This window comes from Heteronotia binoei, chromosome 8 (genome assembly GCF_032191835.1).
Source record: "Heteronotia binoei isolate CCM8104 ecotype False Entrance Well chromosome 8, APGP_CSIRO_Hbin_v1, whole genome shotgun sequence".
In the NCBI taxonomy this organism is placed as follows: domain Eukaryota; kingdom Metazoa; phylum Chordata; class Lepidosauria; order Squamata; family Gekkonidae; genus Heteronotia; species Heteronotia binoei.
Genome location: NC_083230.1, coordinates 90297055 through 90313799, shown reverse-complemented (window position 1 = coordinate 90313799; position 16745 = coordinate 90297055). Strand labels below are relative to the sequence as shown.

The 16745-nt window shown below is 42.9% G+C and overlaps 2 protein-coding genes across 2 annotated transcripts in view; both read left to right on the top strand.

Moving 5' to 3' along the window:
* PWP1 (PWP1 homolog, endonuclein) overlaps nt 1-16745 on the top strand; it is a 477381-nt gene that overhangs the window by 86909 nt on the left and 373727 nt on the right. The window lies entirely within an intron of this gene.
* ABTB3 (ankyrin repeat and BTB domain containing 3) overlaps nt 1-16745 on the top strand; it is a 350728-nt gene that overhangs the window by 997 nt on the left and 332986 nt on the right. Inside the window, exon 2 of the mRNA XM_060245557.1 lies at nt 133-263. Coding sequence (XP_060101540.1) covers nt 133-263 — 131 coding nt within the window. The remainder of the gene's footprint in view (nt 1-132; nt 264-16745) is intronic.

Genomic DNA, 16745 nt, shown 5'->3' with positions numbered 1-16745 from the left:
CCCGCCACAACACCAGAGAGGCCCAGGCACTAGCGCCGGCTCCGGCGCTACCTCTGCCGCGGTGCCCGCTGCTGCACTGCCGCCCCCTGCTCCCGGGACTGCCGACAAGGACAGGGAGAGTAACGGCGGCAGCAGCAACAGCACCAGCCACGATGCGCCAAAGTTTACGCTGGAATCCCTGGAGCAGACGGTCAGCAACGACTCGGAGCTGTGGGGGCTGCTGCAGCCCTACCAGCACCTCATCTGCGGGAAAAACGCCAGCGGTGAGTCAGGCAGGCGCTGCGCAGGGCCCTGCCCACCTGTTGTTGTAGTGCCGGGGAGGGAGGGGAGACGAGCTGCTTGCACCACTCTCTACACTAGGCTGGCTGGCTTGCAGGCGGCCCAGTGCCGCGGAAGTGAGGCGCTTCTGAGAGACGCAGATTGGTGCTCTTTTCTGATAGTCAGTCGTGAAGGGAGGCTGAGCATCTTAAAAGTGGGATAGGCGAGACCTAAGTTTCTGTCACACAGGTTTACCTTGCCAGGTTTCATGAAAATGAAATGACCTTTCTTGAGGAATGCAGGAGTTATGCAAAAAGGCTGTGCATTGATTTTTTGTTAAAAAAAATCCAATTCATGCTAGTGCCAAATCAACAAATATGTTGATTTAATCTCTTCTGACCTGTGGAATGACAAGTAGAGGGGTGAATTTATAAGCTCCCTCCCTCCCTTCCTCTGCAGAGCTCCTGTGTTGCAGGACAGTTTCCCTGATGCATTCCTGTCTGTCTATTACTGTGATCACACACACTAAGTAATACACTTTCAGTGCACTTTCCAACTGAATTTGCCAGCTCACACAGTAAAATCCAGTTGGAAAGTGCTTTGAAAGTGCATTATTTAGTGTGTGTGATCACAGCCTCAGAAACTCCGTACAACAGGGAAAGATGCAGTTGTTGACTTTTCAATAGGGTGGTCACTTTTTAATCTCCTTATTAGTGATCACGGCAGCATATAAAATTATGTAGGGTTGTAATTTGTTGCACTGTTTGTCCTGTATATTATCTGGCTTTTACCGCACTGACCTCTTGATTCTTGTTAGTCCAGTTTTTGCATTGTTTATAGTACATTGTATACTTCTTTACTGTATCATTTTCTAATTTTGTAATCTGCCTTCAGTGTCAGAGAAGAAGGCAGACTACAAACAAAGTAAAATTCAGTGTCCCATCAGGAGTGCAAGTGGGGAAATAGTTTCCTGTGGGTATCTCCAGTGGATTGCTGTGTATGATTATAGCTTCTATCTACCCATTTGCAGAAATGCTGGGGAGGCCTGATTGTACCCGTTGTTGTGGATAACTGTATCCTGTGGTTGGATTGTACATGCTGGAGGGGCGATGCTCTATTCCTGCTGAACAGCACTGGAGAGGCTGCATCAAATGGCTACATGCATGCACTAACAGTCATTTTCAGTGGAGGGATGTGTGCTGTATTGTTGAGAAAAGGAAGGTTGTGTACCTACCATGCCCAGATATATTGTCTAGGACTGAGGGTTATATGCCATACCCACTTGTCTCTTGCACAGTGTATTTAATACCTCCCATTATATCTGTACTGGAAATGGTTGTACGTTAACTCCTTGCGTGGTGAGAAGATATACTTGGTTGTCCAGCTGGAGTGCCAGTGAAATCTGCACACTTACATTGTTTCTGAAAGGTTGGATCTTGCCCTGCTTGTGGTGCAGACAGTGAAGAACAATGGGCCCTTGTAACCCAGGTAGTCCCCCACCCATGCCCACCTATAGTGCAGGAGCGGTGGATTTTCATTCCATTGCCAATTGTAGGAGGTCTGAGACCACTAGAAGATACCGTATATCCACCCTGGGCTCACTTCAGCACCTGATTCTTTCCTTCTGTGCGTGTATCCTTTTGCTCACATTGTTTTATGTTGTTCAATGTCCACCCATCCCCAGTCTGGCTGACTCAACGTGATACATGAGTAGCTTCACTGTTGTACCAAATTCTACCAGGATTTGCACACTGACTCCCTATCTGTCAAGGTTTTCTGTTAAATTTCTGCAAGACAGTTTCAACTATTGTTCATGGATCTTTGATATGACTGCTCTTCATTGATTAATGATCTCTCTTCACAAAGGAAGTAATTGCAGAAATTGTTTATATTACCTCTTCTTACAAATTCTCCTGCCGTAGTGGCCAGCCACTGCATCCTATATCAGGTGAGTATGGGAGAGAACACTTTCCCACCTGTGTATGATAACCATAATGCATGGAAGGATGCACAATGCCCTTCTTTTTTAAGAGTGATGCAGAAAGCCTATGATAGTTGAGATGTAAATGTAAATTTGTCTCCATGCATAGTTCTCATCTGTTCTTAAACCCTGGATTCATGCACTTTCAAATTGCATGATGGTCATTCACATGCATGCACTGATTGATAAACACAGGCTAAAGTTGCATGTGAAAATCCCCTCCAGTTTCCAGAGAACTGTACAAAGCAGAAGCCAACCACTTCTTCTTTTTTCTTTTCCACTGTGGCTCAGCTGCTTCCTTGGGAAGATCTGTGGCTGTACCTTCAGGACTGGCCTTGAGGTTCTTTATGAAAAAGCTTTTGCTCGTTCCCAGTCTTACTTAGCCTGCTGGATTCCTTCTTATTCTGTTAAGCAGAATAGAGGAGGGTGGGACTTCTATTTTTTTCATCTGTCTTTAAAAAGTCCTCATCTATTTTTTTTACCTTGATGCAGTTTTAAAGGAACACAAAAGAAGCTGAGGATCTGGTATTCGCATCAGTTTAACTGTTGAATTTAGGATTTCTATGCACCACCCACTTCCCCACTAATCCCCAGACGTCTGTGTGTGAACAGTATGCTGTAGGGTATTCATAAGGCTTTAATCATAGCCATCTAAGGAGGACAGCAGGAGAGAGATGGGGAATTAGGCCTTTTTCATGTGTGTGAGGGGGACAGAGACAGTTCCAGATATTACTGTCTTGTTCTTTCTGTCGGTTATATTGTGTGAGGATGAAAATCTTCTCTTTTGGGACTGCAGCCCAATCATTTATACAGTAGATTGCGACAAGGAAGAAAGGCTGAAGGGATTGGGGAGAGACAGATTTGAGGGGTGTCTCTGGGCATTGCATCTGCAGTGAACTTCACAATTGAGCTCTTGGCTGTGTGGCTGTTGTTTTGTCTCTGACCCTTTCTGTGTATATTTTTGTAGAGGCTCCTCATATGGTAGAGCTGCATAGATTATACATGCATACTTCAAAAGCATTCATTTTTCCACAGGAAATGGTAGACGTGCAACTGAAGCTGAGACTGAGAGAGAAAAGAAATAAAACTTAGTTATATGCAGTGGCTCGGCCAGCCAGAGACTGTGTTGTGGGAACAGTGAAATGCAGACTTTTGCTGGGCAGATTTCTTTCATGTCACTGCTTGTTTACTGAAAGCTTGAGGCAGAAGAGGCAACCCAGGTGATGCATCAGCTTCCCAGGGACAGGTTTTTATAAGGTATCCAACAACAAATTGTAATGCCTCTCCTCACCTACCCACAAATCCTGAAATCCTCAGAGTGGCAGAGGCTGCATTATGTTTTTCAGACCCATGCCACAGCACAGGTAGAAATGGGAGCAAGGCTACTGTAACATGTTAACATTTGACAGAATCTAACTCTGTTGGTGTATTTTACAATCATGAGATAACACTGCTTGGTTGTAACTTCAGAAGCTACAGGAGATGAGATGCAGAATGCTGAAATCAAGAAAGCCAAATGAAAGCCCCTGCCTAGAAGCTGGCTTTTTTAGTTTGAAGCTCAAAGAGTATCTTTATGTCACTTGTTATTTTAAGACATCCTTTAAGGACACAAAATAATATTTTGTAAGGGGTGGTGGAGGAATTGTGGTTCATATTTAAGCATGTCCATGGATAATATATTTGTAGTTTCTTCTAGCTTTTATTTCATAATGTTTGGATAGACTTCAATGGCTCTTTGTAGTTATAGACTCAATCCACTAATGAACCTCGAAGTATGTGTTGTTGCGTTTCTCCCATTGATCCTTTGTCTTAGCCCTCTTTTATCTCACTGATGAGTGTAGCAAAATATCCATGGAGCAAGAACCTGCCATTTAGATTATAAATACCGTGTGTGTGTAGTGCTATTGTATAGTACAAATAAAAAACAGCATTCACCACTTTGCTTCTGGATTCTGTTCACAAAATTGGTCTTTAATATCTCTACAACCTTGGGCTCACATATCTGATGGACCCTCCTCTACTGGAATAAGTCCAAGGTCCTCCTCAGTTCTATCTAAAGCTCTCACGTTCCCTGTGCCTTTCATTACCTCCCTTGTATGACCTTTAATAGAAATTGGGCCTCTTGCTATGTTATATCTGCCTTCCTAAAGTCATACACTCCCAGCCTAACCAACCTCACAGGGTTGTTGAGAGGATGAAATGGAGGAGAGGAAAATGATGTAAGCTGCTTTGGGCTCCCATTGGAGAGAAAGGCAGCATTTAAATGAGATAAATAAGTATTCTAGACCCCAGCTCTGTTGTCTTTCAGAAGAACTTTTGTGGAGAGCTTTTTTCTTGACTTTGCTGGATGTTACTACAGTAAGCTGTTTAACATGGATTTGTCAGTATTTTGTGCTGGACTCTGTTGCTGTGTTTTTGGGTTTTGCTCTGTTTTCATATTACTAAGCATGATGTTAACCTTCTTGAGGTGTTCATAGAAAGGGTGAGTTTCTAGGCATGGCAGGGTGAGTCATCTCTAGGCATGGGCACGAACCAGGGAAATGGTGGTTCATTTTGTGATTCATTTGTTTTTTGAACTGGTTCATGGTTCATTTGGTTCAGGGGGTGTAAAACTCACCAGGAGTCTTCAGCAGGCTCTCCTCCACCTACCCTTAAAGTTTGGCGAAGATTGGATTTGGAATGCCTGAGTTATAGCCCCCCAAAGTAGGTGCCCCAAGAAAGCTCAGCTTCAGCTCTCATAACAACTGACTATGCTCTCTTCATGCTGCAGAATGGGAGCTCTGTGATTGGCACCTGGAGCTGCAAATGAAGCTATGGACACCTGTTATGGGTGTTTCTAGGGCTCCCAGAAGTCCACCCCCAGAGTTGCATAGGAATTGATTAAATCAGCATCAGGCTATCTGGGAAAATGAACTGCAAAAATGAACCAAACGAGGTCCTAACCGGTTTGGAACAAACCACAAATCAGGATTTGTGCATCGGTTTGTGCCCATGCCTATCTGTGACCAATAAATAGGCTTCTCAACATTCTATCTCACCTTACCAATATTCTGCCATATTGTAGCATGACCAAAGGATAGAGCCTGAGGACTCCAATACAAGGACTGGCTTGGTTCTCAATGACTTCTTGTTGAATTTTATGGGACAAATTCAACAATGGAAGTTTGGCTTCTCCTTTTGTTTGTGCCCCTCAGTGGTTTTACTTTCTTCCTATTAAAACAAATGGGTATTTATCTAGAGAATTTTTATACCCTCTCCTCAGGGAACCTGCATTGACAAAATGAAACTATCATTCATTCATGTGAGGAAAAGTGAAGCACTTCACCTACAGATAGTGTTGCAGTGAGGCAAAACTTTCCCTCCACCTCTGACAAAGGGTGACCTGGACATTGCTAACTTAGAATTGTTTCAGTTATGAATATTTGGGTGAGAAAGGAGAGTAGAAGAGGGTACCGAGGGCAGGGGTGGAAGTTTTTTGCCTTTTCTGTCAAACTTGATGGTCTGTGCAGGAGTGGCCAAACTTACCTAACATAAGAGCCACACAGAATAAACATCAGATGTTTGAGAGCTGCAAGGAAGGAAAGAAAATAGATGGGGGAGGGAGAAGTGGAAAGAAAGCAACTTTAAATGCATATTCCAAGCTGCTGGCTAAGAAGATTTAAAGAGAGCTGCAAGGAAGGAAAGAAAATAGATGATGGGAGGGAGAAGTGGAAGGAAAGCAACTTTAACTTTAAATGCATACTCCAAGCTGCAGGAGAAGAGATTTAAAGAGAGAAATGCCTTCTCCAGGCTGGTTGACAGGGTGGTGGAGGCGTTGAGAGCCACACAATATGTGTGAAAGAACCACATGTGGCTCTCAAGCTGCAGTTTGGCCACCCCTGGTCTATGTATGAACTGCATGAAACAATAATCAGTACATGTAATTAAAAATAATAGACACTCCCCACAAACAGTTATTGGTATTGGTTTCTGTTGATCACAATGGGTCAGGAATGTACTCTTTGCATCCCTGTTACAACTTTCTGCTACTGTTTAATGAATCAATACGGTTATGCTAGGTGCACAGATAATTTACAGCTGTGTACATGCTTAATCTTCAATCTGTAATAGCAAACTAATCGGTAGCATGCCTGTGCAACCAATACTTGAGCAAGAGCTGAAGGCATTTAGGGGCTTGCAACTTATTTCTCAAACTCACTGGGTTCCAGCTGCAGCTCTGACTTTTAGTTACAACAGTAGAAGCTCAATGTGGTAAGTAAACAGGGAAACTTAATTGAAAAGAGGGTGGGAAATAATAACTGGGTTATATGGCTGCCTTGGAGACAAGGACATGGTGGTAGGGGGGCTGAGATGTCCTGCGCACCACTGCATCACTTCCAGGAAAACCCCCAAAAGTGGTGTAGGGTAGCTATATTTTGCTTTCCAGTTTTCCTTGAGCGTGATGGTGGGCAAAGAGGAGGACTGGCTGCCGTATAGTTCAAGTGGTTAATCTAGAGTTGTCAATCCTGGGTGAGGAATTCCTAAAGATTTGGGGGGTGGAGCCTGGGAGGGTGTGGGGTGGGACCTCAGCAGGGTATAAGGCCATATAGTCCAAAGCAGCCATTTTCTCCAGAGAAACTGATCTCTGTGGTCTGGAAAGCAGTTGTAATTCCGGTAGATCTCCAGGCCCCACCTAGAGGCTGGTACTCCTAATTGTATCTAACTAGGCTTTCTGTGCTTAACAGCCAAGATTTCACTGGTTCTAGGCCCTTCTTTTTAGGACTTTCCTGAAAACAGTGAAATTTTAGCAGGGTCTCTACCTGGAGCTTCAGTCTTATAGCAGGACTACAAGATTTTTTTTTCATTCTGAGTTACAATCCATTGGTGCCCTTTTAACCTCTCACAAGTCTGTTCCTGGCTATAGTTTCCCCTCCAGCTGCTTCTCTCAGTTTTCCCTCTCTTTTTCTCCCTTGTCCATTCAGGAAGGGGCAGCTATTTTCAGTCACTCAGAAGCTGTTGGGATATAGTTCTCAGTAATTCTATTACACATAGACTGCAGTCACACACACTGAATAACCCACTTCCAATCCTCTTTCAGTGCACTTTCCAACTGGATTTTACTGTGTGAACTGGAAAAATCCAGTTGGAAAATGCATTGAAAGTGGATTATTGTGTGTGCAGCCATAATTGTATATGTTTATTATTGAATCTCCTGCTGCCTAGGATTGCCAGACCTCTCAGCCTATTGTCAGAATGCTCCTCAGGTGCCAGTGGGAAGAAATGGGTGTGTGTGTGCTGGTGTTGATTGGAATGGTTAAGTCATGTCTAGTAAAACCTGGAAGTAACATGGTGGATGCTCTAGCATTTTACAAAAACTTGATGGTAAAATTGGATATAAATCCAATATCTTCATAGTGCTTTCATAAATATTAGAGTCTCTAAAAAACTTCCATTCCCCCCATGTTATGTTAGTGCATCATCTCCTCATTCATCTTGGTGGTTGCTAGCTGCGGTCTGGCAACCCTCGAAAGAGTTAGACTTTCACCCTCTACAGAGATGTGTCTTCCAAAACACCTTGTGGTAGCTGCCTCTGGCATTTTATTCAAATCATCTAAGGTAAGATTCTTTCCTTTTCCTGCATAGACCTATACAGACACACGTAAGAGTGCTGAACTGAGTTGTCATGAACATCACAAAATGCTAGAGTGCTTATTTGTAGTAGTTACGCTAGTGAAACTTGGCTAGATATTCCTCCTGTTCCACAGCTTTTATATGAACTCCTCAAAGAATATGTACATTTTTTTGTGAGCAGAAATTGATGACCGATTTTGCACTTACCTTACGCTGCTCTCACGTTCATCTTCTCAGCGCTGCTTCCTTCCGATTTCACATTATCTGCCCCAGGGGCTGCAGCAAGCATCGATGTTTTCGCACAACAAACATAAACTGGTTTTTAGTAGTTTCTGTTTGCTGTGCGAAAACGCCAATGCTTACTGCAGCCCTGCGGCAGATAGTGTGATAGTGGAAGGAAGCCACACCGAGAAGACAAACATGAGAGCAGCATAAGGTGAGTGCAAAATCGGTCAATGTGTTTTTCCTTATTCTAGTGAGTCTTGCGCTTCCTAGGCTATGAAGCACGTGAAGTTGGGTTCACCATATTCCTCCATTTGCACTGATTTGTGGGTTGTTCAAGCAACATGGTTTTCCTAGCCAAGGAGGCATATTGTTCAGAGTTATGTTTCAATAAGGAACTGATTAATAACAAATCCTTGAATTTCTGGGAGAGATGATTTTGAGCTGTAGTTCAGTGGAAAAACCTTTGCTTTGCATGCAGAAGGTCACAGGTTTAGCTCCTGGAATATCCAGGCAGTAGATGATGTGAAAGACTTCTGCCTGAGACCTTGGAGAGCAGCTGCCAGTCTGAATAGATAATACTGACCTTCATGGACTGTTGGTCTATTCAGTATAAGGCAGCTTCATGTATGCACTATTTTGGTGGGGAGAAGATATCTCTCGAGTTCTTGCAGGGTGCATGTATCTTTAGATTCATCACAATTTGTACATATTTTCTCCCTTGTGGTTATTTTTTTTCTTAACCATTGCCTTGCACATAAATGATAAGCAAAGGATACCAATACACATAAATGATAAGCAAAGGATACCAAAGTGGGCCTCAGCAAAAATAAAAAATGAATGCTGCTGTTTAACTTATGTAACAACAGCACCAAAAATTCTCATAGAAGTTCAGGTTGCTGAATCCTGCCAAAAAGTCTGCAATCAAATTGATTTGTTTAGAGTATGCTGCCTGTTCAAAGCAGCTTACACAATTACAAATACAAACCACAAAATTAAAACGCAAACCAGTAGAGCAGAAATTTGTGAGCTGTAGGGAGGGAAGGACTAAGTGATGGAGGAATGCAGAGGATTTGTAGGTGGTTGAGTAAAATGCTTTATAAACTACCTTTATGGCCAACCAGCTTTCAGGTGAACTAGACTGAAAAGTTTTGATATGGAACTCACACTGTTACAGAGAAAGGCTTGGAAGTATTGAGAAAGGAGACTGCTCTGCCTGCAATAGCATGGCATATCTGTTCTGCACATATGCTAAGGAGATGCATTTTTGGTGTTTGCTTGGCTCAGTCACATGGACAAGCCCAATGTGAAAGAAAGGAACATGCTTTGACAATGGGCTGATGAGGACGTGCAGCAACACAAGGGTTAATTGGTCTCAGTGCATGTATTTTGGGTGCCCTAGTTCTGTCATTCCTTTAGTTAACAGGTCTGCAAATTTTAGAATCAGGGATAGATATTAATGGCTACAGCCCACTGCAGGATGAAGTCATTCTTCTCTGGAAAATGTCTTGGCCCAGATTGGTTCCTGTTCTGTAAAACTGCTGAAGTGAGCAGTAGAAAATGGTGATTCATGCCTTGCTGGCCCTTGACCTGATACCTCTTCAAACATGGAACACACATGAACCTTCCTTACACCGACACAGACCATCAATCCATCAAGGTCAGAATTGTCTACTCAAACTGGCATCAGTTATCCAGGTTGTTAGACAGAGGTCTTTCACATCACCTACTACTTGATCGTTCCAACTGGAGATGCCAGGGATTGAACCTGCATGCAAAGTTGATGCTGTATCATTGAGCCATGGCCCCGATTAAGTGAGGGACATACTGCCCAACGACGTCCAAGGCTGTTGCATACTTTTCAGAATGCTCAGTTTTTGAACTCCAGATATTTGCTACTAATGATGTCTTCCATCTTGTTTTAGTACTTTGGAGCATTTAGCATTCGGTTAACATCAGTGGTATGTTTACAGTGCTCCACCTTGACCTCTTGTTTTGTTATTGCTTGTTCTCCCTCTCGTCCATATTTGTAGCTTTAGTGCCTTGAGTCTGAGTCAAGCTGAACTTTGCAGTCCAATAAGAACTTTGGCTGTCAACACAATCTTATATATGCTTACTCAGAAGTACGTCCTAGTGAATTCATTAGGACTTAATCCCAAGCAACTTTGCCTGAGCAAAGTTGGTGGAATTGGTCTTGTTAAGTTACAGTGGATTTCGTTTACTTTGTTTTTCTTGCCCCTTTTTGCCATATAATATGTGAGGGTCTTGTGTTACTAGACTTTTGGTTTGTTAAACAGTTCTGAGGCTGGCGGGGAGGCTACATTAATAAAGGGGCTGTGTGCTTCCAAAAGGCAAAGTGTGTTATAAAATGTGGTAAGATTTGTTGATTTCAGCAATTTTGTAGAAATCTCAGGTTGGGCTCAAGAATAATGCTGTGATTATTCACAAGCATCTAATTTGGATGGTCTGCCACTGGTAACTTAAGTATCCTATAGTATTCCCAAATGCTTTTGAGGATTGTTTGAGAAATGGCATCAATAACTCTGCAGATGCCATGGTTATCTGGTAGAATGTGGGATTAACAGGAGTTATTAAGAGGACTGCTTCCTAGGGACTGTTTCCCTGCCTCATAGATCTATGCGCTGATGTGGATGGCTCAGGCTAGCCTGATATTGGAAGCTAAGCAGGGTCAGCTTTGGTTAATGTTTTGATGGGAGACCACCAGAGAAGTGCAACGTGACTATGCAGAAGCAGGCAGTGGCAGACCATCTCTGAACAACTCTTGCCGTATGTCAGGGGTGTCAAACATTCAGCCTGCAGGATGGATCTGGCCCCAACAGGGCTTGTATGCAGCCCACAAGCAACTGGCTATTGTATGCTTCCTTCTTCCTCTTTCTTGCTTCCTTCTGTATCACAGCTTGATTTGCCAGGCTCTCTCAATTGCACAGGAGCTACATAGCAAAGCCTCTCTTCCCTCAGTTGGTTGAGGCTCCTCCCTCTCCTCATCCCCTGGGGAGGGAGGGGAAGAATGAGAGTTTGCTTTGCCCAGTTTCCTCTATCACAAAGGAAAGATACAAAGAAAGCACCTTTAAGACCAACTAAGTTTTATTCAAGGTGTAAACTTTTTGTCTTGCTAGAGAGAGATTGAGATTTGTTGCCATCCTGGTCCCCTGTGGAAGGAAGGAAAAGTTTTCCTGGGTGCAGCTGGGTTCTCCTCTTCTTTTTCGCTGTATCCTTGCCCTCATGATCCAGTCCTTTTTAGTAGGACAGCAATGTGAACTATTTAGATGAGGAATAACGACCAGCTAGTGAGGTGGATTCAGCTGAGAATGTGTGTCCAGATCAAGTTCACCCAGCACATTTCCTTTGTAGACTGAGGATTCTGAATTTACACTTCCCAGATTGTAGGCTGATATTGACCACACTAATCATTGCTGTCTCTCTATTCTTGCACTGCCACATAGGAGTTATAGTTATTTCTCTGAGGTAGACTATAGTTTTGTAGACAAACACAAACACATAGTCTGTGTCATGGTAGCTTCACATTGTCTTGACCAGCACATGAAGTAATTTATGTTCAAGAGCTCACAATACCCAGCCATTTCATGTTTTCCTCTGAGTCTTAGGCTCAAAGCATCGACCATGAGATTTCTGTAATGAATGTCAGTAAATCAAACATAAGTTTGCAGCTTACAGATGCACACCTGAACAGTACCTGAACAGCATACTCAAGTTTGCTACAGCACAGACATTGTCTCCAGTTTTTGATGCAATAATTCAAAGCAAGAGGTGTCAGTAGAGACTGTTAAATAAACAAAATATTGTAAGAGTGTTAATCTTTTAAGCATGTTAAGTTTTTTTTAAAAAAAACCTTTAGTTGTGATTGTGTCCTTTGTAAAGTTTATATCTTTGCTACCTGGCATTACATTTTGTGACACACCCGGCCTGGCCCAACAAGGTCTCATTTATGTTAGTTCTGGTCCTCATAACAAATGACTTCGATTCCCCTGTCTTTTGGGTCGCCATAAACTGTGACTTGAGGGCACTTTCACTACCACCATAGATTTATTGTCCTCTGCTATATAGGAGAGCTGAGAAATACAAAGTGAGTAGAGAGATAGTTATTAGTTTGATGGGAGACCATCAAGGAAGTCCAGGATTGCTCTGTAGAAGAAGACAATGAGAAATCCACCTCCAAACATCTTTTGCCTTGAAAACCTGATGAGGTGGAACTTCATGGAGTTGCCATAAGTTGGTTGTGACTTGATGGCACATGATAATGACAGTGATGGAGACGATGGTGGTGGTAGAGGAAAGCTGTCACTGACGTTAACTGAGCATGTCACAGAGATCAGTTGCAGACCTTTGAGGTGATGGTGGTAAAGAACTCCTCCCCCTCCTCCCAAAAATCACATAACTTTTTAATGTGGTTTGTGGTTTGCTGATACCTAGATGCAAACTCATGGAGGATGAATCCAGTGGCTTGCTCTAACAGCCTTGTGCAACTTTTTGCTGATAAAGTCATTTTCAGTCCATCAGGCTCCACTTGAAATGCTGAGGCAATATCAAGGGGTATCTGATGTGTCTGCTTGTCATTTTTTATGGATCTTTTTGGATTGATTGCCCTGTCAGGAAGGCTACTGTAGGTTATGAAGGCTGCCAACTGCACATTGGATCTTTGCACATTGCAGCTTGTAAAGGACAGTCAACAGGAACTGGGGGATGGCTGTTCAAAATGATTAATGCCTTATTGTCTGACAGTGAATAACCATCAGGTTTTTTTTTAAAGACATGATGTTGAAGAATCCAAGTTTGGATAGTAAGGAAATGGTCAGTTTTAGATGCGTTCTACTCAGGGCTTTTTTTGTAGAAACAGCCCAGCAAGAACTCATTTGCATATTAGGCCATAACCCTTGATGCCAAGCCAGTTGGAACTGCGTTCCTGCACATTCCTACTTTTTTTTTTTTTAAAGCACTGATACTAATGCTTTTTTTTCTGGGCAAGGTTGCTGCTTCTGTAGGATTACTTGAATGAAGGCTTCTTGACCCTTTTCCAGTTTGTTTGCAGATCTAGTATCAGTCTTGGTAGTCCTGATACTAAATTTACATTAGGAAATGGATAAAAGAATGCTACTATCACTGCAGTCCTAGGCAGAGTTGTCCTTTTCTAAGCCCATTGACGTCAGTGGACTTAGAATGGTGTAACCCTGCTTAGAGTTACACTGTATATTTGTTAGTATTGTCTGCTTCATTTGATATGGTGGCTCATGTTACCATATAAAGCCATGTGGGACATCAAGTAGGTTTTGTGGAGTAGTCCTCATGTGCTTTCTTTATGAAAGTCCTAGAAAAGTTATTGGAGAGATGGAACCATTCTCTTTCCTGGGTTCTGTGTGATAGAGAACCTCAGGGTTCAGCTTTGTCACCATTAGGGCTGCTATGGTTTCGCTGGAGGTGGGGTTTCCCTTGGTTTGGGAGACCCCAACCTGCTGGCACAGAATGGGCTGCCAGGGGGACCCCACCCCCAAAGAGCTCCATTGTTGCATGATGTGCCCAGTGCAATGACGTCACTTCTGGGTGTCTCATCGCACCACATGTGCTTTGCACATGCAAGAGGACTCCCCTCCCCCGCAGCCAAGGTAGGACTTGGCAACCCTAGTCACTGTTCATGTTTGATATTTGTATGCAGCAAGATTTTTTGTAACTTTCTGAAAGGTTGTCATCAATATGCTCTAGCTCAGGAGTGTCAAACATGCGGTCTGGGGGTTGAATCAGGCCCTCGGAGGGCTCCTATCAGAGGGCCCCCAAGCAGCTGGCTGTCATCTACTTCCTTCTCCCTCTCTCTTGCTTTCTTCTGCATCACAGCTTGCTTTGCCAGGCTCTCTCAGTTGCACAGCAGAGTTACTGAGTCAAGCCCCTTTTCCTTCTATTGGCTGAGGCTCTTCCCCATCCTGGTCCCCTGGGGAAGGAAGGAAAGAGCCAGAGCTTCCTTTGTCCAGTTCCCTGGATCCTGTGGGAGAGATGCAAAGAAAGCACCTTAAGACCAAAAAGTGCTAATGTTTTAAGGGTTTTAAAAAATATTTAATTCTGTTTTTCTGTGTCCTTTATAAAGTTTATATCTCTACTACCTAATCTTAAATAGGCACACACATGGCCTGGTCCGACACGGCTCAGCCCCAAAAGGTCTAATTTATGTCAGATCTGGCCCTCATAACAAATGAGTTTGATACCCTTGCTCTAGTTCTACATCTCTTTAACAAAGTGACACGAAGTTGCTGTCTGTTTTTACTTGTGCCTGAAAGCTGTGATCAGATGGATGACGGCAAACTCACTGAAGTTGACTGAATCCAAACAAGTTGAAGATATTATTGATAAGAAGGTTTTCAGTTTATTTGAAGTTGATGTTGAGGTGCTTTTATTAACTTAGATGAGGAGTTCAACCATTTTATTAGGTTCTGGCTTATATTGCTGCTATTGCCAAAAATGTATTTTTATTTACATTTGGCATGGAGGCAACTGTGCTTCCAAGACAGAGCAGACCTTGCCATGCTGATCCATGTATATTAGTAAGGTCTAATCTTGGCTACTGCAATTTATATTACATGGGACTGCCCTTGAAGACAATTCAGAAGCTTCAGTTAGTACAAAACCTGGTTTATATCTGGGTCTGTGCAGATAACATACCCTGTGTTTCTACATCTGTACTGATTTCTGATTTGCTACCAGATTCAGTTCAAAGTGCTGAATAAAGTTTGAGTCCAGTGACAATTTTAAGACCAACAAAGTTTTATTCTGGGTACAAGCTTTCCTGTGCATGCACATTTTTTCAGATACTGCTTCAGACCAACATGGCTACTTACCTGAAACTAAGTTCAAGGTGCTGCTTTTGACATATATAAGTCCTTCACAATAGAATATTTTGTTCCTGCCATTGTTACTCAGAATGAATAACAGTAGGTCTAGATCTAATTTCCTGTGCCTTAAATCCATTATGTTTTGCCGTACCCTCAGCTGATAAAGAAAGCAGTTTATCTGCATCTTCCTTATGAGAACTTTCTGTGTATTTGGACAGTATTACAGTTTCCTTGGTCTCTGTGTTTTATCTATGCTGTGTCAAAATGTACATTCTTTAGCCTTAAGTATTGTAATACAAGTTCTAAATCTTTGATTATGTTTATTGCTCTTCAGTTTTTTGTGTGTTTTCTAACTATGCTGCCTAATACTGAACACATACTCCAGATTTAGCACATTAAAAAATGTCCACATTCCTCATTGCTGTGTTTAAGGCAGAAGAGTAAACTTAAACATTGCCATTTTTCTCTGTGTAAATTCTGAACTTTTGCCTACTCTTTTTGCTAGTTTTTTTGTTCTTAATATGCAAATAGTTCTTCAGTCTTACTTGGGTTTTGCAAAGATTTTTCTTAGAGTGGGTAGATGTACTGGAAAGGGGGGATTTTAGTACACCTCTTCTCACCTTCACATGACTGATGGTACCAGCTGAAATTCCCTCATATGTACAGTTAGCTGAAGATACAGGAGCTTTTTTGCATGTGGCCACTTCACTCATACTGCAGTCGATGGATTTCATCATGCAGTTTTCTGTGATCTTTTGCGTAGCACTTGCGGATGCATGGGGAGTAGGCTTCCCAAACCTCCTGCTCTGGCGGGAGACCCCTGGGTTTGCAGCCTCATCTCCCGCTCTTCAAAAATTGGGAAGTGGGGGGTGGGGGGTGGAGGGGGGGGAGAACATACCTGTAGGCTTCATGTTATTATAGAGCTCCTGAGCCGTTTGTAAAATGTATGCCCCTTTAAGGCTGGGCAGGAAGCAGGAAGGGCTTGGGAGAATGGCCCCTCCCTTTCTTTTGCTTTCGTTTTCACAGCAAGAGTTCTCTGGAAGAAGATCTGGTAAGTATTTGTGTGTGTGAGAGAGGGAGGGGGCAGGGGATTCCTTGGTTTGGAGGCCCTCCCCCCTTTAGAAAGCGTGGCGGGGGGAGGGAAATGTCTACTGGGCACTCTATTATTCCCTGTGGAGAACGATTCCCATAGGGAATAATAGGGAATTCATCCGTGGGTATTGGGGGCTCTGGAAGGGTCTATTTTTTGAGGTAGAGGCACCAAATTTTTAGTATAGCATCTAGTGCCTCTCCCCAAAATACCCCCCAAGTTTCAAAACGATTGGACCAGAGGGTCCAATTCTATGAGCCCCAAAAGATGGTGCCCCTATCCTTCATTATTTCCTATGGAAGAAAGGCATTTTAAAGGGTGTGCTGTCCCTTTAAATGTGATGGCCAGAACTCCCTTGGAGTTCAATTGTGCTTGTCACATCCTTGTTCTTGGCTCCAGCCCCAAAGTCTCCTGGCTCCGCCCCCAAAGTCCCCAGATTTTTCTCTAATTGGACTTGGCAACCCTAATGGGGAGCCTTTTTGGGGCTGACTGTACAGTCTAGAAAACATTGCAAATAATTTAAGGAAGTTATGAGTTTACTACATTGCAACTCTGATACATTTATTTGTTCTTGTTATTGCAACACTGAACAAAATACAGTACAATTGTGGCAAACAAGATTTCAACAGGGACTGTGGATTCCTCTGGCACTATAAAACCAGATGGAAGGAGTAAGGATGAACCCCTTCAATATGCAGATTCCACCAAGTCAATTAGGGTTGCCAGGTCT